The 27,856-nt window shown below is 37.0% G+C and overlaps 1 protein-coding gene across 8 annotated transcripts in view; it reads left to right on the forward strand.

Moving 5' to 3' along the window:
* SOX5 (SRY-box transcription factor 5) overlaps positions 1-27,856 on the forward strand; it is a 1,045,264-nt gene that overhangs the window by 642,301 nt on the left and 375,107 nt on the right. For all 8 annotated transcript variants that reach the window (XM_044087686.1, XM_044087685.1, XM_044087683.1 and 5 more), the window contains 2 exons: positions 7,133-7,305; positions 13,764-13,832. In XM_044087686.1, the coding sequence (XP_043943621.1) occupies positions 7,133-7,305; positions 13,764-13,832 (242 nt within the window). The remainder of the gene's footprint in view (positions 1-7,132; positions 7,306-13,763; positions 13,833-27,856) is intronic.

Here is a 27,856-nt window from a genome sequence, read left to right on the forward strand (position 1 = left end):
TTTGCTAAGATAGATTGCTAAACTGTTCCTTAGCTAAGCTCATCCTTACTACTCTCCAGGATCCTATCTGTATGACGTGCACTTTTGAGTCATCACTTCACTGTTGCTTCTGATGGATGACTTCACCTACATCCTCCAACCAGGATGAACAAACTGGTGTTTCACACCATTCTCATTCCAGTTTCTTCCCAGTGGGTTTCTCCACCTCCTGGGCACATGGTTCATTTGAGGTTGAGTCAGGGCCAAAGCCTCATTGCTGCAGAGATAGCATCTGAATTATTGTTACATATGTTCAGGTATAGCAGTAGAATTGCAGAGAAGACACATAGAATTTGTAGACTTTATTTGTATATCCTTCCATATCATATTTTGTCACTTTTGTACAGAAGTCTTAAACATATAAGATGAAAGTGTTTGGCTTTTCTGTTGGTTTTGCACTGTTTGCTGCTTCCTTTACCATGAAGGTTGCTGTGATCTGGAAATGTTCTTGTTAACATAGTGCATGGAAACTTAGATGATAAGCTTCTCCACAGTGTGACAAATTTAGCCTAATCACTGGTATCAGAGCATTTGATTAGGTAGTACTCACCCTGCTGGAACAAACTACTACTACTGTCTGACCTATCATACTTTCTAGAGCCTGGCGCTCAGATTCAACCGTGGTTATATCTGTCGGGAATTTGCATATTCACCCTGTTGTTGTGTTCTTTCTCTTGCTTTGGTCCCCCCCCCCCTTCAGAGGTTACTGCATAGGTTGATTGGTTGTGCTAGACCATCCCTAGTTTTGTGGGTACACATTTGCATCTTTGTGCCGAGTATGGCACTGTGACAAATGGGCATTTTGTCCTTGGTATGTCCTGCTTTACAACTGCTGCTTCTGGGATAGGGTCTGTCTATTTGTGGCAATGAAATGGGTTAACTAGTTACTGTAAATAGATGAATGGCATGCCCCAAAGTTATTTCACATGTGGCATAGAAGGGCTTCACCTTATGAAAAACTGTTACGCTTGCTATACAGCCTAACATGTGTTTTATTCCTTTCTTGTGTTTCACATTCTTTCAGTTAACTTTGGTTCTGTCAATCTCCCTTTTTTTTTATTTTTCTCTCAGCCATGAAAACACACTGTACATTTCTACTCAAGAAATGTTTCTGTTGTCTTTTTATTTGGTTTCTTTTGCTATTTTTTGTAGCATCTCTAAATAGAGTGCATATGTCAGACTGTGAAATGTGGTATAGCTCTTAACCTTTCAGTTTGCCATTATTCCTGGATATTGCAAAGCTTCCCCTTGCAGTTCTAGTTATTACCAAACTAGATTATGTCAGACTGTATGGATAACATAGTGGCACAGCAGCTAGCATTGTCATTTCTCAGTAGTTCTGTTCTCATCCTAGGTACTCCTTGTGAAAATGTTTGCAAATCCTTCCTCTCTCAAAGTGGGATTTTATCAGGTGCATTGGTTTCTTTCCATTTCCCGGCAATATTGTGAAGTTGAATTTGTCACCCTGAAAACTGTGTGTGTGTGTGTGTGTGTGTGTGTGTGTGTGTGTGTGTGTGTGTGTGTGTGTGTGTGTGTGTGTGTGTGTGTGTGTGTGTGTGTGTGTGTGTGTGTGTGTGTGTGTGTGTGTGCGCGCGCGTGTGTGTGTGTGTGTGTGTGTGTGTGTGTGTGTGAGAATGTATGTCTGTCACGTGTGATTGGTTAGCACCGTATTCAGGATATCTTTTATGCTTTGTTAATAACTTTCACTCAGTGAGTGCATGGACATGCTGCACTCCCCCTTTACCTTGTATTGGACTAAGCGAGTAATCTACAAATGCATTTAATGAATGAATGAATGCAGGATGTTCTTAAAGCTATGGCCTTCCTGAGTCTTCTTTGAAAAAGGGTTGTTTGTCCCATTTGAATGCCTAATTGACAAAATGCATATAAATATGTATTTAATATTATGAATCTCATTTTCTATGTCTGCATTACCCAGAAGCTTATCCTTGTAAATTATATGCTAATTTCTAATAATGTGTTTAAAATCTGAAGTAATAACCTGTGCAATTAGTTTATATATTGCTTCTCATGTAGCTGTTGGATGCATTTTTGTTGTGAACAGAGCTAACCTGCATAAAGTGGAGAGTGTTCGTTGATGATGATAGCACAAAACTGTAGGGAAACAGCTAGAACATGAATGACATCTTGGCTAGGATTGCATTTAATTGGCTAGTGTCACAGCACGGACTGTAAAATAGTGTGCAAGATCAAGTTCAAAGTCAGAAAATGAAGGCAGTTGTGTTAGTAAATAGTCCCGTTCAATCTAAAGTGAAACATAATCACTTAGGTCAACATTTTCCCACTATGCTGCTGCTTTTAAATTGAAGGCCAGTTTTAAAAAGCATGCTTGCTACATAGCTAGGGGCAAGTGAAACTGTTCTGCCTGCTTCACATGTGCATTCTATACAGAAGTTGAAGGGCTCACTGGAAACAGGATATGGTAAACATGAAGGAAGTCTTTGGCAAGAGCTGAAGCAAAAATTAGTTGTTAATAAAGCTAATGGCCTTTTTTGGGAAGAGGTCGAAAGTTTGATTTGGAAGGGACCCCACATATTTTACTGCTATTTTCTTTTATTTTTTTGTCAAGACTACATCAGTCTTGCAGGTGAGGTCATTTATTTTCTGCTTTACTTTTAAGGCTCTCTGAAGAATGTATTGTTTAAGTGCAACATTCTTTGCTGTGAGTGAATAATTTACAGCACTGTGAATATGCTATACCCTTTTAACTGTGGCTCATTTAAGTGCCTTATACGAAAATAAATACCACATATTCCTTAATCTTGAAGTTTCTGAACAGATTTATTCTGTTGAGAAAAATATATCCAAGCATCTGAATACTGTGGAGAATAGTCAGGCTGGGGGTCTTAACTTCTGCTGTGCTTTTTTTAGCTAAGGTTAAACAAAACAATGACAGTTTTGTTTTGACAGTAGCATTGATGTTGTAAGTATTTATATTTGACCTTATAATTTATATTTTAATTAAGACATCACAGTTCACTGTAATGAACATGTGTTAACTTGATTTATTTTTTCTATTTGGAATATAATAGCATGCTGACAAATGGCTATTCATATCATGTATGACACTGACTTGACGTTAAGGTAATGTGCGTTTAAAATAAATAAGAAATGCTACAGGTGTAAAATTGTAGTTCATAGGTAGTCTGTCTTCATTCAGGTCGGGATACCTCCTTCATAACATCTGTATATTATTTGTATTTATTTGGTTTGTTTGTGTCTTTCGGCTTTTCCCGGTTAGGGGTCGCCACAGCGGAACTCCGGTCCGCTAATGATTGGCAGTAGATTTTTACATACTGGCTTGCCGGGCCTAATGCACAACCTTCAATGAAGGAATGCCCATTCACACATGTCGCTACACAGAAGACGCTCTAACTGAGAATCGAACGGACAATGTCTAACTATGAGGCAACAACGCTACCGCAATAAAATAGTTCCTTTATAGAAAATAAATTAATAGTTTGCCAGAACTGAATGAGGCATATGAAATATGTATGAGCTCATATATTGCAGCAAATTGTAACTTCTGTCAAATCAGACATTCAGTTAAACCTACCTGGCAGTTTGTGTAAGTCAGCAGACAATTTGTCTGAGACTACTTCACATTGCAGTCAACATTAAAAGTATTTTTCTTGTAAGGTAAAAAAAAATAGAGAAATGTATTTAATTTCTCTTAATTTCTTTTATTAACCAAATTAAACTCAAAATTTGGGAAATCATTATGACTGTAAGAGTACTTCATTTTTAATGAACAGGTCTAGGCAATTGTTGGAAAAATCAAACTGACAAATCATTAAGTTATCCCCGATTGATAGACCTTCAGTTAAAACTGCACTGCTTTGCTGTCAAACAGAATACTGCTGGGGAAAATACTGTAAAGTGAATTTGTAAATAATTCTTTGATTATGCTTAAGCCAGCCTTTCATAGAAAATAAATGTTCGCTGCATAAAGTTAACATGACTCCTTCTGTTAACTTGGATGCATGTGCTCACCCATGAAATAACAACTAACAAGTGCAATGACTAAGTGTGTGTCACACTGGCCGTGTAATAGTATTATGAGCTTTCAAAAAGGCTCTGGTTTGAAGGCACCTGCTACGTACCTGTTTACTTAAGTGTCACACGTAATAACAGAAAAGGAGATAACATCTTCAGCTCCGTATTAGGTGCTCCTTCTCTGTAAACCTCAGGGAGGAGCCATATATAAATAGTAAGTATGTCTGTCAGAATATGATTACATAGACAATGGAGATCCAAGTTTGAGTCCCCCCCCCCCACCTGATCTCCGGTAACATGTCTGTTTCCAGAAGCAGAATAGTAGCACTGGAATTACAGTGTGTACATGAGGTAGGCATGAACTATTGAACGCATGTAGTCATATTGAAGGGGCAACCACTGTTGTTACAACACTTCCCTAAAGGCAGTGATCGCTTTTGTTTTTATCTATGGTATTCCTGAAGAGATACCCCTTCAGATATAATAAAATATGACTAACTACTGCCCCCCACCCATTTCTCTCAACCTCTTAGAGTGAGAAATCTGAACAAAGCCACAAATAATGGGGGGACAAAGGACAAAAAAAGATGGACAAGTTTTAAATATTGTTATTACAAACTTAGAAAGTTGATATAGTAACAGGTTTTGTATTGACATACATTTTACTGAAGATATGGAGTCTGCGAGTCAAATATCTGCCATTATTTTCTAACTCCATTCCTCAATGATTTGCTGATGATTTGCCAGAAAACCACAATTTTACAAGAAACAAACCAAAAATATGATGCAAAAACCTGGACATTCTGTGAAAATCTGTACAGTTGAGAGGTATGCTCCCACCATATAGCGGATGTATTTCCAGTAGTGTTATTTTCATAAGAGAGTAATAGCATTACACAGTAGACATTACTGTACTGTCACTGCTCATCCTGGTTTACTTGCATACTTGACCGAGCGTTTTCTAACTTGCAGCGTTGCAGAACATTAAGAGGTTCTCCGGTTCGATTCTCGGCTGAGATGCCTTCTGTGCGGAGTCTGCATGTCCTCCTTGTGGTCGCGTGGGTTTCCTCCGGGTGCTCCGGTTTCCTCCCACATCCCAAAAGACATGCAGTAGGTGGATTGGACACTCTAAATTGGCCCTAGGTGTGAGTGTGTGTGTGCATTCTGTGGAAGGTTAGGCACCGGGCTGGCAACTCGACACCGTAAAACTCCACTGCCAATCATGAGCAGACAGATGATCCGCTGTGGTGACCCCTTACTGGGAAAATCCAAAAGAAGAAGTGTCGCAGAACATTAGTATTGGGATCCCACAATACTTACTATGGTATATGAAGTACAGTGGACCATAATTATTTTTGTTACATTTCTTCTTCAAATTATGTTTGTGAGCTATAACTTGGTAAAGGTAAAAATATATGTTAATAGGGAAAGAAATAGACGTAATGATACACTGGAAAGTCAGTTAAAGGAGTTATCTTTAGTATTATTTAAGGAAGGAGAAACTTAAGCTGAGGTCTCAAGTTTCACAGCTAAATCTGCTGCACTGTCTCCTCTAATTTCACTACACGCTGCATAATATTTAGTTTGATAAATTCTTCACCTTATTGTCTGTCTGAGTCTGGGAAGTACTTCTGGGTAAAATTAGCAGAAAAACTGGCCTTTCTTTTAAATGTATGTGCTGTGTCCTTGACATCTGTTTATCTGTACTTAATTATATATCTATAGATTTAGATATAGATGTTTATGTATACTTCTATAAGTGCGTGGGGGAAGGCATAGGTGATTGAATTTCACTTTTTTCAAAAGTGTTGTGTGGGGATAAAACTGGTTAAATGCATGTTTAAGTGACTGCACTGTTTTGCAAATGCTGGATATGACAAATTGGTTTTGATGGTACATTGCAGGTAAGTATGATTTATGGTTGTAAAATTGAAACGTATGTATATACAGAAAGATTTGGCACTTCTGTTAGGAGTGTGTGTGTTGTAAGTGAGTATTTGTGGGTTAGGATTACAGTAAGGATAAGATAATGGTTTAAGTATAGTGCATGTTGTGTGTCTTTGTGTTTGTATATAGTACATATCCAGGCTATCTTGTCTAGTGCAGTGTTATGGAAAGGGTTTTTCTAAGGTAAGATATAGGATTAGGGTTGGGAGCAGGGACAGGGTTATGGTTAGCATGCGTTGCTAAAGTGGTGAACCCTTTCTGTATCTCTGCAACTGTTTGGGCAAATATGATCAGAATGTAGTGGTAGGGTCTTTCCTATAAGCTCAGAAAAGGAAAGTATTTCTTTTTTGGTCTTATTTTGTTTCATTTTATTTGATTTCCAGGAAGTGCATCTTTTGGTATGCTTTCATCAGTCACTAGTGGCACACAGAACCCTACAATATTGAGCAAAACTGCTGAAAACTCACACAACTGGAAAAAAAAACATAAAATCTTACTTTTTCCTCCACACCCATGCTAGTTACATATATCAACTGTAAGATTACACTACAGTGGGAAAAGGGCAAAATTCCTATTCCTGACTGTTCAGCAGTTTCACAAAGAAAAGGCCTCATTGTTCTATGTGCTGATTTTCCATTAGCTGTACCAGCTTTATATATATATATATATATATATATATATATATATATATATATATATATATATATACATATATATAAAACACACACACACTTGCATGCATATATGTACATACACACACGCGTGTGCGCGCACACACACACACACACACACACACACACACACACACATAAGGAGAAAAATATCTATATACATAGAGGAACATGTATGTGTTCACACATGCCTTTACACAATGCTGCTGAGCTAAGATTGTTGTCTCAGTATGTAGGCGGGATTCTTTTGTCTTTTGGATGAAAAGTATGTAACTTTTTAACAGTTAGGGTTATTTGAAAGATATCACTGCATCAGGGTCTCAGATCGTTATATATACCGATGATAACGGCATGAATTCTAGACTGGTAAACTAAAGTTTTACGTTTGTTTTCTCTCTCTCTCTCCCTCTCTGTCCCCTTCCCACTTCACCTCTACTTTCACAATGAATGACCATCAGGGACCCCAGAAAGCCTAGCGGAAAAGGAGAGGCAGCTAATGGGTATGATCAACCAGCTGACCAATCTGCGGGAGCAGCTGCTGGCAGCTTGTGACGAGCAGAAGAAACTGGCAGCATCGCAGATCGAGAAGCAACGACAGCAAATGGAACTAGCCAAGCAACAGCAAGAACAGGTGAGAACTGCGGCTTCTAGCAGCTTCTCTAATTTTAGTCTATAAAAAAAAAAAAAAAAAAAAAAACCTTTTTTTCACCGCTTACAGATCATGCTGTCTTTAGGTTTGTGAAGTAAAATATTAAGTTGCTCTCACTGGGAATGTTTTTAATAAATTGAACAACATCTCTATGCAAGCCTCCATATGTCCATTACCTGCTTGAGAAGTGTTTTCTCAAGGGAACACCTGGCGTTAAAAGAAGGTAGAACTGCCTTCTCCTCCTGCCTACTCATCAGTCATTTGAGTGTGCTCCTTTTTTATCCTCTGTATCACATTTTCTGTGTCCATTTTTAACAACTGTTTTAAGCATGTAAAATATTTGTTGGCATGTTGCTAACAAAGAAGATGATTCAGTCCTATTTCATTATCTCCTCCCCAGCATTCATCTGACTCGATGACATCACCTCCCACATTTGCCTCTTCAGAGTTTAAGGCACAGTTGGCAATGTGGTCTGACTAAGCGTGGGGAGAGGTGGCACATTATTTATATATAAACTAGCTAGTTCATTTTTAATTTTTTATTTTGCTTAATTTTAAAATTAAATTTTAAAATTACTGTGTAAGACTTTGCTGAATCAGTTACCTGATCTTTAGTTTTCAATGCAGATCCTTTGCAGAACCCATGCAGTAAAAGTACTGAAAAATATTTTGAGAGGCATCATTTTGAGAAAGCATTTATAGTTGAAATCAGTAATGTATGTGAAAGATACTTAGTGGGTCCCACACCACATTTTAATTTTTAGAATGCTTTATCTACCATGTTAATTACATGTGTATATCTGTGTGTGTGTGTGTGTGTGTGTGTGTGTGTGTGTGTGTGTGTGTGTGTGTGTGTGTGTGTGTGTGTGTGTGTGTACACTCACACACATGCTTGTGTCTATGCATACACGCACCATAAAAATGTATGTTTAAGAAAAAAGTTACATTGAAAGTCTTCCTTACTGTCTGTATTTCTTTCTCTTAAATATTCAACAATGTCTTTACTGATAGATTCATACTGACCTTCCTATCAGTACTTTACATTGAGGGAAACCAGTAATGAAGAGAGGGAAATGGTTATATTAGCATGAGCTTGGAGGAAAACTTCTAAAGATGGAATAAAATTGTCACTGAGTCATGTAGGTACTAGTCCTTTATCACTTGGGGCTTTATTTACTTCACATTGTTGAGAAGGTGGGGTTGATACCCTCTTTACTTTGACAATTGCTACGTTTGTCCTTCATCTCTTCTGCAGTGTACATTTGCATTTGGTGCAGCATTGCTCTGTCCTCCTTCAGTGTATTTTCCTTTCCCACTTGTTTAATTGGGAGACTGGGTAAAAGGTCACCCCTAGAAGTTTTCCAGGAAAAAAAAAACACCTATTCAGCTCAAACTCAGGAACTATAAGCACATGTCAAATCTAAATGGTTATAGTAAATGCATTGAAAAAACCAATTCCATCTGACTAGAGATTGAGACAACACACTAATAGTTTAGCTGTCTTCCTCGTGTAATATCTCTGGAACAGTTATTACAGAGAAATGGTTGCTTAAGTTCATTTCCTACTGCAGAACTAAGTATGACTTACAAATAAAGTAGTTTGATACTGGGATGCTGTCCCTGGTTCTGGGATCACTGGCAGATAATGGCTTGCTTCACTTTTATGCTTGTAGGGAGGAAAGTCAGAAAGCACATTTGTTTATGAGAGGAATGAAGATTAATGTGAGTGGACCAAAGGACAGTGTGCACGCAGATGTTGGATCTCAGCCTAGATTTCGTAGTATATAAATAACTGTACTAGAAAAAAACAGTAACTAAACTGTAATCACAAACTAACTGGGAGTATGAATCCCACAATAAAAAGTTGCACAGCTAAAACAAATGTTACTGCAACCAATTACAGTGAATTACAAAGCTTATTGTAACAACACTGAAGTGTCGCTGTCAGGACCCTGCATCTACTGATGTGGAGAAAAGAAGATTTGCCAGCCCCCACACTCCTGATAGTAATATGTGTTAAGTATAAAATCACCTTACATTGGAGTAAGTATAGTGCTCCAAGGCAGTGCAGTCTTGCAGTTAACATGTACTTCCCCAAATCACCTTACCCTGGAGTAACACTGTGCCATCTTGGAGTTAGCATATACTTCCCCAATTCACCTTACCTTGGAGTAGCACTGTGCAGTCATAAAGTTAGCATACACTTCCCCAAATCACCTTACCTTGGAGTAACACTGTGCAGTCTTGCAGTTAACATGTATTTCCCGAAATCACCTTACCCTGAAGTAACACTGTGCAGTCTTGGAGTTGTCATGTATTTCCCCAAATCACCTTACCTTGGAGTAACACTGTGCAGTCTTGGGTTAGCATGTACTTCCCCAAATCACCTTACCTTGGAGTAAAACTGTGCCATCTTGGAGTTAGCATATACTTCCCCAATTCACCTTACCTTGGAGTAACACTGTGCAGTCTTGCAGTTAACATGTACTCCCCCAAATCAGCTTACCCTGGAGTAACACCGTGCAGTCTTGGAGTTGTCATGTACTTCCCCAAATCACCTTACCTTGGAGTAACACTGTGCAGTCATGGAGTTGGCATGTACCTCCCCAAATCACCTTACCTTGGAGTAACACTGTCCTGTCTCAGAGTTAGCATACACTTCCCCAAATCACCTAACCTTGGAGTAACACTCTGCCAAATCACCTAACCTTGGAGTAACACTGTGCAGTCTTGCAGTTAGCATGTACTTCCCCAAATCAACTTACCTTGGAGTAACACTGTGCAGTCTCGGAGTTAGCATACACTTCCCCTTTCACACATTTATCTCATTTCTGATTACTGAAGATATCATTATTTCAGTTTCAACAGGAATACCTGTTGTATGTATGGCACCTCCTTTTCCTAGCACTGATGTTTTTTTTAATGGATAATATGCCAAAATACTGTAGTCACCTTTAAACTTGGTAAAACTTTCAGACTGTGCCTGCTTTAAAGAAAAGGTAGGACCAAGTCACATTCTGAGTGTATAAAGTAGACAAGGGGCTATTTTCTTTCTAAGTCAACAGAGCTGATCTGCCAAGAGGCATTGCCCAGCTGTAGCCTTTTGTAGGCCTCAGGTCAGCAATGATTTGGTGCTGTTAAAAACTGAATCTAAGTTGTTTCAGATGAAGCCTTTTTCTGTCAAGGCTGTGGTTACTGAAAAAATAAGGGCACGATCATCAACCTTTAATCTAGATCAAATTTGAGAGTGGTTTACATTACATAAGTCTATGCAGAAAGGAAAAAGAAGAAAGCTAAAAAGTGGCCACTGAAGGCCTCCTGTGAACAATGTAAGGAAGAGTTGACCGATATCCTGTATGAGCTGTAAACTAAGGAGCAGGCAGAGGACACTGGTTATGTCATAAGACATACATTAGGAGCTCTTCCAAAAGAATTTGGTGGCAGGTAATATCAAAAGCTTTGGCTACTTCAGTGTAAATGATCTAGTTAAATTACTCTAATTCATATTCAGGATCTGTTTGGAATTACAATGAATATAAATGTGATCCTGATAACAACAAGACTCAAAGTGCAAAAAGAGTTTTTTGCATTGTGGTACATCAGATTATTCCCCCGTCTTTAAGATTTGGTGATCTCAAGATGTAGCACATATAGACATGCTGGGGTTATAGGGGATACTCTTCAAAAAAAATCTTCAAAGGAATTCAGTATCTGTATTTGCTATTGATTCACTGTTTATCATTCATGATTGCCAAACTAGAAGTAACAGTTCTTGCAACTATAAAAGGGAGCCTCCGTATTCTTACAAAAATGTAATCCATGAGGCTGACTAGGGCTGTGTTCTCTGTTGCTGCACCTAATTCCATGTTGACCTTCATGACAGAGTCTTGGACTATAAACAGTCCTTTGTATTTCACAGCAACCTTAGATTCAAGAAGTTTAGAAAGTGGACAGAGATGAGAAATGGGTCTCTAGTTAGCAATTTCTGGGGGTGTGACTGTCTTTAATAGAGGAAGGACTGTGGCATTTTTCTAGAGATCTTAGGACATGCCATTGCTGAGAGAGATAATTCCACCAAAACAGATCCACACAAGCTCTTAATGAGTTGCCAATGACAAAATATTAATTTCAATAGCCAATATAGGCAACATGGTGACACATACAAACAGAAAAAAAATATGAAATTTATTATTAACTGCTTTCGTCCACACTGTTTCAGACTTCATCATTGCTGAGGGTTGAGAGAGAGCTCAAAGATGTATAACAGTTCTGAGGTAAGGAGTTAGAGGCCTTTAAGAATCTCATTGAATAAACCTTTGGATTGTGACCACTGATGTGGGTGCCATGTTCTTAAATGTTGCAAGAGTCAAGGTAGCAATTTTGCTGTGACCATTAGGAGGGAAAGGGAAAAGAAGGGCCACGGAATATGTAGATAGTGATTGCATGTGACAGGGTCATGGAATATATACATAGTGATTGCATGTGACAGGGCCACGGAATATGTACATAGTGATTGCATGTGACATGGTCACGGAATATATACATAGTGATTGCATGTGGCATTTACTAGGGTAGGTGGGTCAAATCATATGACACTCTTAAGCTGCTTTGTCAGTGTGTTGCTTTAGTGATTCTTGCTAGCCAGGAAGATGGGTTTGCTCCAAAATATTCTTGATTACTTAGAGAGGGCAGTCTGCTTTTCTTTTTAGAATGAAAGTCAGCTTTTACAGACCAAAACTGATTCTCGCAGCTGCAAAATCCTGCTGCAGCTTATGATATAGGGGCAGACTATGTGAGTGGACCATGCTTTATTTGCAGTTTTCACAAGAGCCCTGTTTCATCAGTAGTCCACGGGAAGGAATTCCATGTAACCTTGCTGGTGTGCAAGGTAAATTCTTATTCAAAAATGAGCACACTGATTGGAGAAAGCAGCCAGTGTGCCCACTGTGGACATTTAGGGGTGTCTTTCTCAGGTTGTCCATCTGAGGAGTGTGTCCTCTAAGCTGTGGGCGTTACTTAGCTCATGGTGCCTTTTTATTGCATCAACAAATGTTTAGTACAAAGCTGGAAATAACCAACAGTCCATGTACATGGATTGACAGTTGCAGCACTAGACCACTGCTTGCCATAGCGAGACGCACATCCTTATCATTACACTGCATCAGCATCTGATCTGAAAAATGTGACAGGATAGCAGTGAGCCAAGTTATCTGCCCACCCCCCACTTAATATTTTCTAAGCTGGTAGCATTGTCTAATGGTTAGCTTGGATTATTTAGTGATCCCACATACAAGCAAAATCAGACTCATCAGTGAAATAAACATTCTAGCTTTCATTATTTAGAAAATTTCAAAGACAAATGAATGCTTTGATTTGGTTTTGCTGCGATTTTGATTAGTGAGTAATCACAAAATCTAAATTTGTCATTTAAAATTAGAAATTGTCCTTGGACAGGCATGTTGAAGAAACAAATGCAGTTCACCTTCTGGAACTTGGTCAAAGAATAAAGGCAGCAAAATCAGTATAAATGAATATCTCCATATCTGATGAGTGTGTGCTTGTGTGCATGTGCGCTCTCATGTGTGTGTGTGTGTGTGTGTGTGTGTGTGTGTGTGTGTGTGTGTGTGTGTGTGTGTGTGTGTGTGTGTGTGTGTGTGTATGCGTGCATGAGTGTGGACATATTATGTAACATCAATCTAGACAACCATGCTGCTACTGAAAGATTCCATTTAAAATGGTTAAAGTATGCACACATTCAAATAAGTGACACTCCGTGAATATTCCTTTCCAAGAGGTAACGTGAACAGATTTATTTTCTAAAATTACCCTTTTCAACTGGTGTTATCCAGTAAAATGAGTACATTTTCTTTCTCAGCTTGTCCTTCTGATGAGTATGTCACCTAAGCTTTGGACTTTATTTAATTCATGATACCTTTTTTATTATATCAACGCCTGTTTAGTATAAAGATGAATTAACAGGATATATATATATATATATATATATATATATATATATATATATATATATATATATATATATATGTAATGTATATAACATATGATATGCTCTGGGAATTCATTCCTTCTTCAAGTATTTAAGTTAAGAAAGTATTCTGTCTGGCTTCATAGACTTGTATATCGAATCCACACATGTATTAAACATGTTGTAGTCTCTTAAAAAGTATTGTACGATAGGACATTTCCTTTTTTCCCTTGAAAACAAATATGACCGAATATCCATTGTTCTCTGAAACCTTGTTAGCAGGATAAAGAAACTGTAACAATGATGTTCTGAAATGCAATTAGGCTATTTAAATACTTGACCTATGGGCACCAGACTTGTGCTGGATTGATTTTTTAACAGAATTTGCATACGTATGAGAAGCTTTTGCAATTTCAGGGTCATATTTTAATAAGGAGTATTTGTATTGTTTGTACAGATTGCAAGACAACAGCAGCAACTTCTGCAGCAACAACACAAAATCAACCTCCTTCAGCAGCAGATCCAGGTCAGCGGTCATGAACTTTATGCATGTACTAAGCCTCTATTGCTCTTAACCTGTGGTACATGATTATAGTGACTGCAGTCTGCTAGGAAGTCATTGATTAATTAATACCTTTTACTGAAGCACCTTGACTTGGAGGTTTCTTGAGGTAACAGAAGCTAATGAACGTAATGTAAGATAAAATGTAATATCATGGTTCATACACTACATTTTCTATAAGAACATGTGAGACACACTGTGGTGATGAATGCTGCTGATTAAAGGGCACTTGCAGAATAACAACGAACGTGAAACTACATTATGGGGGCTGAACTAACTACCGTAATCCTTGTTAAAGATGTGCCAATGAAGGATAGTTGGAGAAACTGTGAGAATTATCAATATTAAAATAGAAAGATGTCATGGATATAAAATGTTGCTGCTATGCTGATAAACACAGTTTCATTACTATTATTTTGTTACATCTCGTATGCAGTTGTGCTAGCCATCTCATGATTTTTGGTTGTACCTTATGACGGGTTGTCCTATGCTGTCTTACAATATTCCTAGGGATACTAGAGTTTGTGCTAAGACTCTGAGTTTCAAAATTGAGAGGATTTAGGGGCAAATGCTTCACAGACTGAATATTATTGAATAGTCAGTGTTATTTCCATTAAATTATTCCAGAATCTTGACGATGTACCTAAAACATTTGAATATTATCTTGTTATAATTTAGGCTGGAGCCTGTTTGTTATTGGTTATCACCTACGTAGTTTTTATTGTATTTGCTTGGGATGAGAGGTAAAAGTTACATTGTACTTCTGATTTGGAATTCTAAATGTTTATGTGACATACAGGAAGACCAATGGGATAGCATTTTTATCTTTGCTTAATTTAGTTTCACATGTAGCCTTTTCCTGGTTGGTTACAAGATATGATAACCAAGTTAAGGCACTGAATAGAGCTAAGTTCCTAGCAGAGCTCTTTGGCATCCAGTAAACTCTAGAACAAAGAAACATTCTAAATGTTTCTACATAGTATGAAAAAAGGGCAGCAAAGGGTAATGGGAAAACATCTGGTTTACATTTTACACATTTAATGAAATTTATAGGGACATTGATACTAATATTGTTATATTCCTCACAGGCATACAGACACACACACACATGCATACACACACACATGCGTGCACAATTAGCTACCATCAGGGCAAAGTTTCCCAAGAAACTTTGAGAAACCTGTTCTAATGACAACACTTGCCTTAACACGCCCATTCAACATTTTTAAAGTCCCTTTTCCCCAGATGTGCATAATATGGAATTTAAGCTAAAAAGTACATTTTATTTCTATATATATATATATATATATATATATATATATATATATATATATATATGTATGTTTTTATATTTATATGAAACTTACATTGGCATTGATTGGTCTGAATTCTTACATAGTCTGGATTTCTCAGGATAAAAAAACATGTACTCTATGCCAAAGCTAGACAATAGGTTTGAGAAGTTTTTGGCAATGATTAATGCATTTCATGATGGCAAATATGTGACAAACATGAAACTACAACTGCCATGTTTTATTGAAAATGAGCAAAATGTGCAATTTATTAAGTGACATTATTAATAACTTTATTACATCACTGTTGCGCTAGAAATAATGCAGGTCATAAACTCAATTAATCATCATGGAATATGAGATGAAAAGTATGATTTGTCATATTGGGTAGGATGGGTCCTACTGTATGTTTTAAAGGCAGAAAAGTCGTGTACCACTTCTAAGGAGAGCACAGTTGACTTCACCTTATAAAAATTCAACTTGTAGAGTTTTGAAGTTTCCTTTGTGTCTCTATACCGTTTTTAAGAGGGAGGAGCTGTTTGTCATATCCTTTCTTAATCTGTCTTTTGAATGTATAGTAGTATTGCAGCCTTTGGCATTGGAGCAAGTTGCTAGGAATCCTTAAGTTTTTGTATTACTGTCTTTCACTAGTGTTGCTTGCCTCTTATTTTCTTCTTTAGTGTTTAAGCCTCTGTATTATGAAAATATGTATACATTTATACCTGTTTATAAAGCATTCTTATTTGTAACATATTCACATTTAGTGTGGAAATGGCGACTAAAACTTGTGTAGGTATGATAGAAGGGGTCTATATCACATTGTCCAACTTTTAAAAGTTTGAACGTTATATGAACGACACCATATGATCGACCTTTTAAAAGTTCAAACATTTCAACAGAGATCTCCTTCCAGTGCGGAATGGGAAGATTTCCTTTTTCTGTACTGTAGTGCGATGTCAAAGTTGGTATATTTAAAGAGCGGGGGGTGTGGTGGGATGCAGCCCCCACATGGGGGGGGGTTGCAAGGAGGCTTGCCCCTTCTTAAACTGTTCAACTAGGTTTTTTCCCTTGGCTTATTTTTTTTTTATTACATTTTCGAACTTTTAAAAGTTTGATCATATGATGTTCGAACTTTTAAAAGTTTGATTATGTAATATAGATGCAATAGAAGTGATATTAGGTTCTGGTTGATGGCCTTTGTTAAATTTCTGCTAGAACTGATGAACTTATGAAACGGTAGTATGTGATGAATGCAACAGATGTCGTTGTGATTGTCACTGAATGTGACAATGAACTCTTTTAGAACATGATCACTGCAGAGATGTCCCTTGTCCCCAAAGGTGCAGCTGCTGCATTTGGATGCATCACTGAGATTCACTTCATTGATCAACTGTAAGCTTGTAATGCCTTGGAGTAGACTGCTTTATGTAAGTGGGTGCAGGGACAAAGTCTCTACATGGCGGCTTTGGAGGATTGTTGCCCATCCAGTATTTAATTTATGCCATTTCAGCTGAAATGAGATTTTGCTAAAGCCAACTTTGTTGTTTTATACGCTATCAGTAGTGACTTGGGAAATGCATATATTAAGTCATCTTAATGATTGTGGGTTGACTTTGCTTTCTGCTTGAACATGATTTTAATTATGATATGAGTCATTTCCTTGTTTTCATTCAAGCAGAATTCTAAATCATTAGGTTCATAATCATTACACAAAGTCATCACAAGCTCCTATCAGGGAGTAGTTTTATCACTGTACAAAGTGCTGGTGCATAACAACTTTCAGTACAGGCTGTAGTGGTGTAAACAACACTGGGAATAAGTAGTTGACATTCTGTGAAATAAAGCTTTGGGAAAAAATGTTATATCGCATGATAACCAAAAAAAACGTAACTGTTTTTCTTGCTGAAACAAGTTAAGACTAAAACTTCTCCAGCATGTAGTGGATAGGCTCAGGGCTTGTGAAGATGAATGAGATATCAATTTTTTGCAGTACTATTTAATCCAAAATAATGCAGTGAGCATTCTTGTGAGGAAGTATTGCAGTAAGCCTATGTGAAGAGGTGTGTGGCTTGAAGGAAGTGCTGCTACCTGCTCATTAATGTCTAGTGTAGACGGGAAAGGAATGCATGGAGAGATAAAGGAAACCACTGCAGGAAGTTCTTGGCAGAGACATTGCAACTGTAATTACTATATTGCTTACAGTTAAAATACTTACAGTGCTCAGATAGTGGGTAGTTGGAATCAATCACTCATATAGTGAGCAAAATATATAAGGAATAGACTCCCTCCAGGACACCGCGGGAAAATAGAAGTGAGATTTGCCTGTATCCATACACCTCCTTATGTGGAAGATAATGTGCCTGATATCTAAAGGGGTGGTTAAATTTAGATGATTTAGATATTTTAATTAATGATGGTTGCACAAGTTTTGTAAGTCATTGCCAAAGGCTTTTCCTTTGGTCTTCTCAGGACTATTGGAGGTGTACCATGTATAAAAGGCTCCTGGTTACATATTTTTTTGTGAGTGTGATAACTTGAGAGGATTCAGGAAGGATCTTCAATCACTGTTTAATGCTTTGCAGCTAATAAAACTGTTGCTGAAGATGGCAGTTTAAAATAAAGATAATCATACATCCAGGTTCTAGAACAGCGAGGCTGAATGTGCAAAAATGAGGACTTCCATGTATCAGGCATAAGTTCCCCATATCCATAAATATTCCATTTCTGTCCATTATATGGTGATGTCAGAGTAAGTATATACATCTATATCTACATATAGTTATATATATATATATATATATATATATATATATATATATATATATATATATATATGTAAAGGTAATGTTGGGTTAACATAAAGGTTAAGGCTTTTACCTCACAGGCACATTTGGAAGGAACTCATTACGTCCGAGTGAAGCCTCCAGGTGCATCTGCAGTTAACTCCTACTGATGCCTCTAGGCATCAGATATTGCTTGTTCATATTTCCACCAATAATTCCAAAATCATGCTATGTACAAGGTTTTAAAAGATTTAATCTTAAAGCTTACACAATATCAAACTTGACTGCATTAATATTTGACCTCTGCCTAGTGCAGGTAAAGAAATATTAACTGTTGTTTTTATGATATTAATTTATATAGATACAATTTTCACTTTTTTCGAAATATCTCAGCAACTAAGTAATGCAGACAGAACTCCTTAGCCTCATATGAATGCTGTAGATGAATAAAATGCTTCTTGACAGTATGTGTGTAACTTGAATGGTTGCTGAAATATTGTAAGTTGTTTACAACTTATTACAAATATAATAGTTACTGTGTTTACTGTGACTTATAAAATTCAGTTTAAGACATAGAACCTAAAGAATACTACCACTATATAAAATAGTTTGTGCTAAAGAGTTTGCCATTTATACTTCTTTCATAACCCTATGATGCCAGAGATATGAACATTTGTTTGAAATGTGAGGGCATAATTTGATTCTGTCAAAAGGATTAGGCTCCGCTCATTGGAAGTCACAGTGCAAACTTCTTGAGCAACATAATCTGTAGGGTTAGGGTTGGGGACAGGGGTAGGTTTGGGGTTACAGTTATGGTTAATACACATCAGTAAAACTGTCCATGGCTGGGCAGTGCACTAATATGAAGAAAGTGAAAAAGCATTTTAAAACCAAGAAGTCACTGCTGGTCCACACGTTGGAACCACACAGGTAGTAACTTCATGTGGAAAACAGTGACCAGGGAGTTCAACAGCATCAAACTGAACATGACCAGACAAAACCCCATCCAGATTGGCTTGGGATAAAGGGAAGCCTAGCTGCTCACATCCCTGCTACAAGATAGTTGAACAATGTTTATGAATACAATGTCTTTTCCCCATCTTTCATCCTGTTTTGTGAATAAATATTGCTATTTTCTTGTCTTTCTTCTTTTTTTTAATGCTTTATTTTTTTATTTATCACCATAATACCCAGAATTTTATTGCAGTGATTCTTAGGTTATCTGAACCAAAATAAACCAGAATTTGAATATGTGTTTATTATCTCCCTAGTTTACCAGATTTCAAAGTTAAAATTTTAAAATATCTGATTACTTACTGCAGTCATTTCAGCAGTATACCTTCTTACATTTGAAGCAAATGAATCCAAATATTATAAAATATTTATATATATTTTGCAAAGAGTGCTGTGGTGATTGAAAAAAAAATCTGCAAGTGAAGGGTCAAGATGAGAGATGAAAAAAGTCATAAATGTGTGCCCCTATCCAAAGACAGTTGTCACAATGTACTTATGCCGAAGGTACCACAAATAAATTATATGATAGATCTTTTCAATCTGTGTAAGACCAAAGATTAAGCTTCATTTTAGTACATGGACAATGAATTACAGTAGCAAAGCATTCAATTGTTATTGCATACTCAAATGATTGCAAATTCAAGTGTCACATATTTACTGTGTGCAGCACAGCTGAAACACATGTGAAGAAGATTAACTACATTACAAATTACTGTTTAGTTTTACTGGCACTAAAGTAAGTGAGGTGAGAAAGGAATGCTACTGTAGAAGTAATGGAAAAGGGGGAATTTGAGTGTAAAAAGAGCATTAGTTGAGCCAGTATGGATGACTATAAATAGAGTTGTAAAAATAGGCAAGAAGAGGCAGAAATTTACTGGAGAAAATTGGGGAAAGGAACCATGGTATTGGAAGCAAATAGCTTGAGCTGTAAAGGTAATAGAGTGTAAGATGAGACCAAGTCAAAGTTTAAACTACAGATTAGAGATGGATACCACTATCAGAAATTGATATCAGAGTATAGGGACAGGGAAGTGGTAAGTGAAAGTGTGATACAGTTTTTAGTTGAGTAGAAAACAGAAGCTGCTGTTAAAAAGGGATTTTTATCATGGTATATAAAGTATTACATGAGAGTTATAAATACTGATCAGAGGAGTCCAGGAAAGACTTGGAAGAAAGACTATAAATGCAATTTACAAAGTAATAATCAAAGGACATAAGTATGGGTCCCATGCATGCAAAAAAGTCCAGAATGTTTTGGACTTTTGCTTGGAAGTGTTTGCATAGGTATTTATATACCCTAAGCAGACTTCAAAGAACTTTTCCTTGGTAGATAGTGAATGCTGATGATGTGATGAGAATGAGAGAGGTAACAAGGGACATGTTTTGGGAGTGTAACATATTGGCAGATTTTAGAAATTCTGTACAGAGTACTTTGTCAGAAATGTTGGGGGAGCCAAATATTGTAGCTATGGAATTGATTTGTTTGAGCTGTGACAGTACCTGAATTGCCTTGACATAATTATTAACTTTGGTATTGTTAGCTGACAAAAAGCAATACTAGAAAATGGAAATCAAAACCAACTGTTACTGAAATATAACATATTGTGAAGGAGATAAAAGAACTGGAGGTGGGATCTTTAGAAAAGAGAAGGAGCAAATGACATAGAAATAAATGGAATTTATGGAAATAATATATGCAGAATAATGTTTGGGAGGAGGAATGATATTTAAAGGCAGGCAGAAATTATACTTTTTTTGTAAAGTTGGAGTAAATCCTAATTAATAAAGGATTAAAGGGTATTTTTTATTTTATGTTCTGTTAGTGTAGATGTACCTATGTCATTGTGTAAGTTATGATTTCATAAAAATGTTTAAAAAACTGTGGTAGTCCTGAAGACACTGCTCTACTCTCTGGCCTACCACACAGTGCCAGACAAATGTGTCACAGTGGAAGCAAAGTAATAGTCAAAATTTCTTTCAGTCTTGTCTGGCTACTGACCCGTCCTTTGTTATTCAATTGTTTTTAACTTTTAGCATACATCTTTTCAAAACAATTAGTTTGGATCTTTAAAGTTAAATAACCCTTAATCTCTATTTTTTCTTTGTTTAAATTTTAGTTACATTCTGTGATATTGTGATAATCTAACACTAATTTTAAATATTTTTGGAACATTGACAATATATGTATATTTTCTGTATTGTTTTGTGTAGACTTTGTGAAGACCCAATAGGTGTTCATGTCTGTCATTAGGCATAATCCATTACTTTAAACTGTTTGCATTTTATTTATTTCATATTTGTAGACCAAATCAATGTATATTGGTGGTGCGGGGTCTTTCCAGCCAAGATACTAGCCAAAAGCAAAATATAAGAAGAATGTAGAGTTAAAACACATAGGTTAAACAAGCAGATTAAAGCATGCAACATTAAAATAAACTACATCACGTTACATTGATGTCAGGAGACAGTATTTGCGTAGTCAGTTTACACTAAAGAGTTAGGACTTTACTGCTTGTAATACAAGCATGGTCTTAGAGCAGATAAACATGTATCATCTGCTCAGTACAAAAAGGATTTCCAAGGCCCATGTGGTATACACATGTGAATACCTGCTCATTTATAACCCTAGCAGACTCATTTGTGTCTCCTCTGTTCTACACATACAACTACCATTGTCTTTTATATACTCTTTCAACTTCCTGGTAAGGTATTGAAGTCTTCATACGTTACCTTTTTTCTGCTAGAATACCACACCAAATCATTGTGGCAAAAGGTGGCATACTTCTCCATTGAGACATTATCAGAAATGTGGGTGATTTTCCTCAGGAATGTGAAGCAGGAGAGATGCATACAGAGATCATGGATTCTTTGCACAAGCTGTGAGATGACTTTCCATTTTTAAAGATGGGCAGTTGTCACATTTCTGCATCCTAACCTATTCTAGGCCTTTTAATATCTTCAAATTCAAGTTTATTTTCTTTACCCTTGGCAACTGTAGAAGCACTTTTTTCAAGTAGCCAAGCAACACAAAATTAAATAACACATAAATACACTCACATATAAGCTATAACCAATGGATTTACGGTTGTACTAAAAATACTGTTTATTGACATCTTTAAAGTTTTACAGCTTGAACTAAGGGAACCTTCATGAATAACTCTTCAGAATACAAGATAGATTTACAAACATCTTACACTGATGCAAGTCAGACAAGCAGTGTAACATGAAGTAGCAACTTTGTTTAAATTTCCTTTAAACTGTCACTGTTGTTATTCTCACCTCTGGGTCATAAAGTCAGGCTTGTGGTTGCTTGTGTTTTCTGTCTGTAGTCCAGTCTCTCTGTACACAAACATCTTAGAAATATCTGAAGAGGAGACAGCTTCCAGTTTACCCAGAACAATTTCAGTTAAGTTCAAACTTAAGGTTTCCCTCTATAGTTGGGGATTGGAGTCAAAACTATTTCCTTAATTTTATTCTAACATACTTCAAGCTTTTCTGAAGGCATCAGCCTTTGATGTCACTGTAGTCATAATAAAGTATAACTGTGATAGTCTGTGAGGCTGTACAAGCATCTGTAAGTTAGCCCTTGTTGGTCTAATGTCAGGATGACAGAATTCACTTTTTTGTGTGGAGGATATAGTCCCACACCATCACTATTTACAGGAATTTATCCCTCGTAATACCTTCGTTAATATTGTAAATTCATGGTTGCATCTCAAGGAAATGGGCTCTACTGCAAACACCCACTTCCTAAAGTTGACATGTGAAAAGGACAAAAAATGCTTCAAATTCAAAACAGAGAAAAAAATGTTATTTGTTTTTTGGCAGGAATAACAAGCTTATCTGCACCTTCGAAGTGATGGGTGAGTCCCCATACCACCTCAAACTTATATGTATCAACTCCATGGTTGCACCAACTTTTTGAAGGGATAAATCTCCCAAAACAATGGAATTATTGCCAGTGCGCACTTAGAAACCACTCTAGCAACGATGCTGTGAAGGGAGTCATTGCCAGTGCACACTTAGAAACCACTCTAGCAATGATGCTCTATAGGAAAGAGAGTACAGCATTATGCAGTTCATCTTTCTTTCAGCATGCAACTGACATCAAGCGGTTTCACTATGAGTACATGTAGGGGAGCCAAGAAAATGCAGGCAGATTATGACAGTCAGTCATTAAGTGGGTGCCAAATGCATTGTTTGCCCATTCTGATGATACCAGTTAAGGTAACACCATTTATTCATAGCTTGTCATACCAGCCATGAAATGGTTTGGTCAGGGCTTAAGTAAAGCCCTCTGGCTACTGCCCATCCTTACTCGTATGCTAATCGTAATCCTGTCCCTACACAATATGTTACAAAACACACTTTCCATAAGCTTACACAATACAGGCAATGTGTGTCTCCATAAGCATACACGTTACAGGCAATGTGTGTCTCCATAAGCTTACATGATACAGGCAATGTGTGTCTCCATAAGCAAACACGATGCAGGCAATGTGTGTCTCCATAAGCATACATAATACAAGCAATGTGCATCTCCATAAGCATACACAATACAGGCAATGTGTGTCTCCATAAGCAAACATGATACATGTAATGTGTGTCTCCATAAGCACACATGATGTAGGCAATGTGCATCTCCATAAGCACACACGATGCAGGCAATGTGTGTCTCCATAAACACGCATGATACAGGTTATGTGTGTCTCCATAGGCATACAAGATACAGGCAATGTGTGTCTCTATAAGCACACACAATACAGGCAAAGTGTGTCTCCATCATACCTCTCAACTGTACAGTTTTTCTCAGAATGTCCAGATTTTTGCCTCATATTTTTGGTCCGTTTTTCTTAAAATTGTGGTTTTTCTGGCAAATTAGTAGCACTTCATCAAAGACTGAAGTCAGAAAATAAAGATAAACATTTGAGTTTCAGACTTCATACCATTCAGACAATTTATACTAATGTAAAACCTGTTATTCTATCAACTTTCTACGTTTGTAAGAGCAATATTTAAAGTTGTCCCTATTTTTGGGCCTTTGTCCCACTTTTACTTACGGCTAAGAGGTTGGGAGGTATGGTTTCCATAAGCACACATAATACAGACAATGTGTGTTTCCATAACCACACATGATACAGGCAATGTGTGTCTTCAAAATTTAGCAGTTGGTGTCATTTCCATTGGGGTTTCTTACATTTGGTGTCTTGCAATCATTGCTTTGCACTTGGGAGAAAATTCTTCATTTTATTGTCAGACACTCAAGATGTTATATTTTTGCATACTCATTGCCTTGTGTTTGGGAATTGGAATAGCAGGATTCAATGTTTCAAGGCACTACATGGTATTATGATAACGCAGAGTAATAATCTGTCGGTAACAATGCTGTATGTAACATCTGTAGCTGATGGTTGCCGCATAGGAAATGTTTATTTAGATAAGACAAATTTTATATTTGAAGATTTTCTCTCTGCGCCTCCAATGCAAATAGATTCTGCCAAGTAGGATATTTCCAGTTACAAGCAAAAATAAATAATTATCTACATGAATCATATAAGAATCAAAAGTGTTTAAATACATGTAAGTGGGAAGTAAACTGCATGTCATTTCTTATGCAAATTACAATTACAGAACAGTCATACAGAATATGCTTTGCCACTTCCTAAAATACTTTACACAAGTACCTAAAGTAGGAGCATTAGAGAGAAGCATGGAATATACTTTGTTGCTGTCTGATGATGTTAGATTCTACTGTTTGTTTTCACCCTGGGTACCTTTTGTGCAGAGGATGACTGCCCTCTGTTTGCCCACATGGGTTTCCACTAGGTGCTTTGGCTTCCAACCTATCCCAAAGACATTTTGTAGGTAAAATGGTATTGATTCACTCAAGTGCATGCTGTGTGCGTGTGTGTGTGTGTGTGTGTGTGTGTGTGTGTGTGTGTGCGTGTGTGTGCGTGTGTGTGCGTGTGTGTGTGTGTGTGTGTGTGTGTGTGTGTGTGTGTGTGTGTGTGTGTGTGCTCTCACATGCTCGTGAGTGTGCAAGAAATGGCTGTTTTCCAAATTGCCTGTTGATCTATTGATTTGCATGTCATATGTGTGTGTAACTGTTTTTGCATCTGTGCATGCATGTGCATTTGTATGTACATGCATGCATATGTGCACATGTATGTATATTTGCCATGTGTGTCCATGTGTGTGCAATTGTACATATGTATGTGCGCATGCATGCCCACATGTGGTAGACCAAGTGTGCATTAGCATTTGTATGTGCATGCATGTGAGTGCCTGTGTGGGTGTGTGTACATGTGCATTTGTATGTGTGTGTGTGTGTGCATATGCATTTGTAGCTGTGTACATGTACATCTGTGTGTATTTATATGTATTAAAGGACAGTTAGTTAGAGCAGCTTGTACTGTAAGCCAGGAAGAAGACTTTTATGATGATTGTGAATTATTAAAGAATATGTTTATGCATAGAGGTTATCCTACAACCTTAATAGATGACTTGACCAATGAAGTGAAGTACAAAAGGTTGAATGGTGTATACAAACCTATATTGAATATTAAATTAACACAACCAGGATGTATAAACAACACAGATGTTACAAAGATGGCCGGATTGGCATGTTTACCAAGTACATCAATAAATTCAAAGAATTCGGGGCCAAGGCTTATTTGGACATATAACATGCATAGTTATCACTGTATTAACATCATTTGTAAAAATTGGGGTTTATTTAAAAGTAACCCCATGGTTTATACCAAGATGGGTGACCGACCTAATGTAACATTTAGGAAAGGTAAACATTTGAAATCGATCTTAGAACAACCTCGTGTCACCCACTTGAAAATATTGGGAATGTTTAAATGTCAAAATTGCAACCAGTGCAGGCACATAGCAGAGAGTAACAGATTTGTAGTGCAAAGTATTGAATACAAACTAAGATGTAGATCTAACTGTAACTCAAAAATGGTTGTATACTTGGCTAAGTGCCAAGGATGCCCCGCGTTTTATGTAGGAAAGACGGAGCGGAGACTACAGGAAAGAGTTTATGAACACCAGTATGCTATAAGCAAGAAAAAACAGGATTAACGCACTTGCTAAGCATATTTCCAACTGTACGGAACATAGTTTTAAGTTCTTGGTTATTGATCAAATACACGAAAACAAAAGGGGTGCCCCATCACCATTGTTGTTAGAAGAATTAGAACTCAAATGGCAGATTAGGTTAAATGCTTACATACCCCCCAGGTTTAAATGAATCATGTTCAATAAGTAGTATTCTTAAACTTAAAAGTCTGCAGAAATGAACCTGTTGTGTGTTTAATAATAGTAAAATTATGGTATTACATTAGACACTGACAGTAGATATGTAAGTTCTTATTTACAACTCAGAACTTGCAACTTATTCATCATTTATTATTTAATTTTTTTATTTATATTTATTCTTGTTTTTTACCTTGTGATAGAGTGTAGTATAACATCTCTTGTGAAGACTCATTGAGCATACATTTAATATGAAGTAAGTTATAAAATAACATGTTATTATTTATGTCTGTAAGTGGGAGTTTAAACTTTACCCCCACTTTTTTAAGAAGGTGGAGTTGTTGCATGTTAAATGATGGTTGTATCCTAGGATACTCGTCTGCTTAATTGATTGTCTTGTTTAATTGGGTAATTGAATATACCTGAATTTACTTTTATAAGTGTGTTAAAAGTTTTTAATGATGTATCTGAAGAAGTCTGCATATTGTGCAGACGAAAAGCGCTTCATTCAATAAATTTTATTACTTTTGGTGTATCTCGTTGGGTTTACTTCTTGGTTTACCTCAGGTCTTGTTCTGTGGATTTAATTGTATTTATATGTATATGTGTGTGAGTCTGCATGTGAGTATATATACACGTGCATTTGAAAGAGTGTGTGTGTGTGTGTGTGTGTGTGTGTGTGCATGCAAGTGCATGTGTGTGTGTGTGTGTGTGTGTGTGTGTGTGTGTGTGTGTGTGCATGCAAGTGCATGTGTGTGTGTGTGTGTGTGTGTGTGTGTGTGTGTGTGTGTGTGTGTGTGTGTGTGTGTGTGTGAGTGTGTGTTCTGAGATAGTTTGATGGCTTATCCAAGACTGTCTTTTTCAGGATAGACTCGGGATTTCCGTGTCACCCGGACCTAGGTAAAGCAGGTATCATTGAATGCACAAATAATTTACTTTTCTCATCGCTATTATCATCATGCTTTGTGGTGCTGAGAACAAACATAGTGATACACGAACAATTTGTTGGTTTCGTCGCTATTATCATCATGCTTTGTGGTACTGTGAACAAAAATAATGATACACCAATGTCTTCTACAGCTTGCCTACCCCTATGTACATTCTGATCATTTGTATATCACACAGGGTAACTCTTTCCATCATCAAAGGTTACCCAAGTCATCATGGAAGAATGGCTTTCACTTGATGGGTTGCTTAAACATTCATCAAATTGTAATAAATTAATTAAACTGTCTGATACTTTTCATTTTTCTTTCATTGTTCAGGAATCTTTAAATCACACCTAAAAGTAGGCACTGTCCAAATACAATATTTACTGTGCTCTGGGAAAAACACATGAAAAGACGGGTGACATGTCTGTTTAATGCTTCAGTATATCCATATAGTAGGACACCCTGTGAGCCATTTCTGTGCCATGATTAATGAGGTGAGACAGCGTAATTACAGTAAAGGAACAGAACCTGTGACCTTCTGGCTCTAAAGTGAGTTCTGACTGTTAACTACCCACACCACTGCCATCATCTGGATTGGTATAAACAGTCAGAGAATCCTTGCCTTGCACACACATTAGCATTGACATTTAAAATGTCAGGCAGGTAAAATGACTTTTGATACCTGGTTACACAAGAGGAAG

The sequence above is a fragment of the Protopterus annectens genome, chromosome 11.part0 (genome assembly GCF_019279795.1).
Source record: "Protopterus annectens isolate FY-2018-M chromosome 11.part0, PAN1.0, whole genome shotgun sequence".
NCBI lineage: Eukaryota > Metazoa > Chordata > Ceratodontiformes > Protopteridae > Protopterus > Protopterus annectens.